The following is a 2,195-nucleotide window of genomic DNA, read 5'->3' as shown; positions in this document are numbered from 1 at the left end:
AGAGAATTTTTTCCCCAGAAGAGTGTTTGGGGCCTCTTTTGGGCCAAGATGCTCCAAGGGGAGAATTAAGTGCACCCCCAAGTAGAGCAGGGAACCCCCCCCCCCAATGCCACAAGGCAACTCCAGCTGCAGATATTGGCACAACAGCTGGGCCAGATCCTGCACAAAAGGCACACTTTGACCCTTCCCCACCCCCCTTGAAGGCAAGACCAGCCCCCAAGAAATATTTGCTCATGTGTTACTTTCATAACATAACACCTGTTTATTATCCTTTTAATCAGAGAATAAATTTGCATTTGGCTCCTGCATCTCCTTTCATCTTCAGAGAAAAGTCGAAAACAAACATGCAAATCTTCCAAGATAAATAAAAACCCTCAGTATCAGGAACTTTTTAAAAAGTAGAACAATCCTCTGCAGCTGGTTGGAGCTCCATCCTCTTCGGACAAGCTGGCAACCCGGAGGGCTTTGGGCTGCCTCACTATAATTCCTCGGGGGGGGGGAGTCCTGGGAGAGGAGCACGCAGGCCCCCTTCCCCCCCTCCCCCAAGGCGGAACTTCCTCCGGGCGGCTTGGCTTTCCAGCTGATCCCGGCGTTTCTCCTGGGCAGGCAGCCCCCTTGGCACTCGTGGCAAGCCAGGCAGCAGGAACAGCGCCTCCACCCACGGGGAGCCTGGCGCCCACACGTTCCCACAGCCGTCATCCCGCCGCCGCCGCCTCCTCTTCCTCCTCCGGAGCGGACAGCTGATGGAGCAAGCAGCGCAGTTCTCCTCCTCGGGACCAAGTCAGACCTTCTGCTGGCTCTGCTCCACTCTCCCGCGTGACTCACCCTCCGCTGGCCTGCCGACAGTCAGGCGCTTGTGTAATTTGTACAGAAACAACATTCTTCCCTTCGGACTGTTGCACACGCGACGCTCCGCATCAGACACCGGCCAGGGCCTCAGCGCGCCTGCAGAGCCACGTAGGGCACCCACTGGTCGTTGCACCGGCTCTCCTGGCAGAATCTGGCCACCTCCGCCAAGCCCTGGCTGCCCCACGAGTCCGTATGCGGGGTCTGCGGGAGGAAGACAAAGCCGCCCCTCAGTTCCAGGCCAGGGAGAGCCGCCCCGGAGTGTCTCCTCACAGCGAGAGCCGCGCAGTCGCCGCCTCCCGCCGCCTCCCGGCTCACCGTCACCAGCAGGCAGTGCAGGTCCCGCGGCTCCGCGCCGCCGCCGCCGCCGTCGTCCGGGGGGTTCTCGCCCAGCACGGCCGCCAAGCGCTCCAGGCCGGAGGCGCGCAGGATGTGGATGTCGTTGGCGCAGCAGAAGGCCTGGATGAGCGTGAAGTGGATTTGCAGCGCGATGTCCGCCTCGTCCGCCGCCAGCAGGCAAAGCACCACGCTGTCCGGGTCGCTGCGGGGAAGGGCGGCGGGGTCAGCGGCTCCCGGGCAGCCGAAGCTCCCGGCGACGGGCAGCTGTGCCGGCTGCCCCGGGCCCGGCGATCCCCCCTCCCTTCTCCCTCCCCCCGGCCCGCGCTCTCGGCGGACGGAGAGGCACTCACGCGTTCATGAGCTTGGCGGCCTCGTAGACGCCCACCGTCAGGCAGCCCTGCCGCTGCGCCGCCACCAAGAGCCGCTCCAACGCCGCGCCGACCGAGCTCATCCTTCAAAGCAAGCCAGGCGGGGGTCAGAGGCGCCCCGGGAGCCTTCGCCCACGCCGCCCCTCCCCCCCCGCGCCCAGGTGGCCGGACTCACCTCCCGGCCGCGTGGTCACCAGGCAGCAGCTCCTCCAGCGTCATGGCGAGGGCGGCTCCGAGCCAGCCGCGGTCCGGAGCGGGAACCCGGCCAATAATCCAAAGGCTGGGAAGCGGAAGCAACCGCCGACCCAGACGGCGATTCCACGGCGGCGGCGGCGACCGAAACTATGCGGGGCCCCGCGGTTGACAGCGACTTATATCCCTTATCCGAGGGGCGGGCTCACTCCGTCCGTTCCCGCCAGCGATTGGCCTGCCAGGAACCCGCGAGCTTTGCCATTGGTCCGCTAAGGAATCCCACGGGGAAAGGCGAGCGTTTGCCTTTGGGGAGGAGAAGCGGCGGAGTTTCGGCTGAGTCTTCCCAGCAGCGGCATTTCCTGGCCGGGGAGCGCGGGGGTGGGGGCTGGTTTTGTAGAACTCGTGGAGTTCCTCGGAAGCGACGGCGAGGAAGGAGCGCAGCTCACCCTC

The 2,195-nt window shown here is 64.8% G+C and overlaps 1 protein-coding gene across 1 annotated transcript; it reads right to left on the bottom strand.

The window, feature by feature from the left end:
• Positions 1–238: 238 nt before the first annotated feature.
• GADD45B (growth arrest and DNA damage inducible beta) lies at positions 239–1,869 on the bottom strand. The gene is made up of 4 exons (XM_070931957.1): positions 1,729–1,869; positions 1,536–1,637; positions 1,165–1,387; positions 239–1,050 (listed from the first exon to the last, which is right to left on the bottom strand). Exons 1-4 carry the CDS (start codon positions 1,770–1,772, stop codon positions 937–939), a joined length of 483 nt encoding a protein of 160 aa, XP_070788058.1. The 5' UTR covers positions 1,773–1,869; the 3' UTR covers positions 239–936.
• Positions 1,870–2,195: the final 326 nt, after the last annotated feature.

This window comes from Pituophis catenifer, unplaced genomic scaffold (genome assembly GCF_029215685.1).
Source record: "Pituophis catenifer annectens isolate HBS135680 unplaced genomic scaffold, rPitCat1.0.hap2 SCAF_1, whole genome shotgun sequence".
Classification (NCBI taxonomy): Eukaryota; Metazoa; Chordata; class Lepidosauria; order Squamata; family Colubridae; genus Pituophis; species Pituophis catenifer.
This window is presented reverse-complemented; position numbering and strand designations above follow the sequence as displayed.

What these genes read in the sequence shown, in the direction of transcription:
- GADD45B (XM_070931957.1), bottom strand. Translation starts at nt 1,772, where the DNA reads ATGACGCTGGAGGAGCTGCTGCCTGGTGACCACGCGGCCGGGAG. An exon ending in GCCGCCAAGCTCATGAACGC is followed by an intron (nt 1,388 to 1,535) that starts GTGAGTGCCTCT and finishes CCTTCCCCGCAG; the next exon opens with CGACCCGGACAGCGTGGTGC. An exon ending in TGCACTGCCTGCTGGTGACG is followed by an intron (nt 1,051 to 1,164) that starts GTGAGCCGGGAG and finishes TTCCTCCCGCAG; the next exon opens with ACCCCGCATACGGACTCGTG.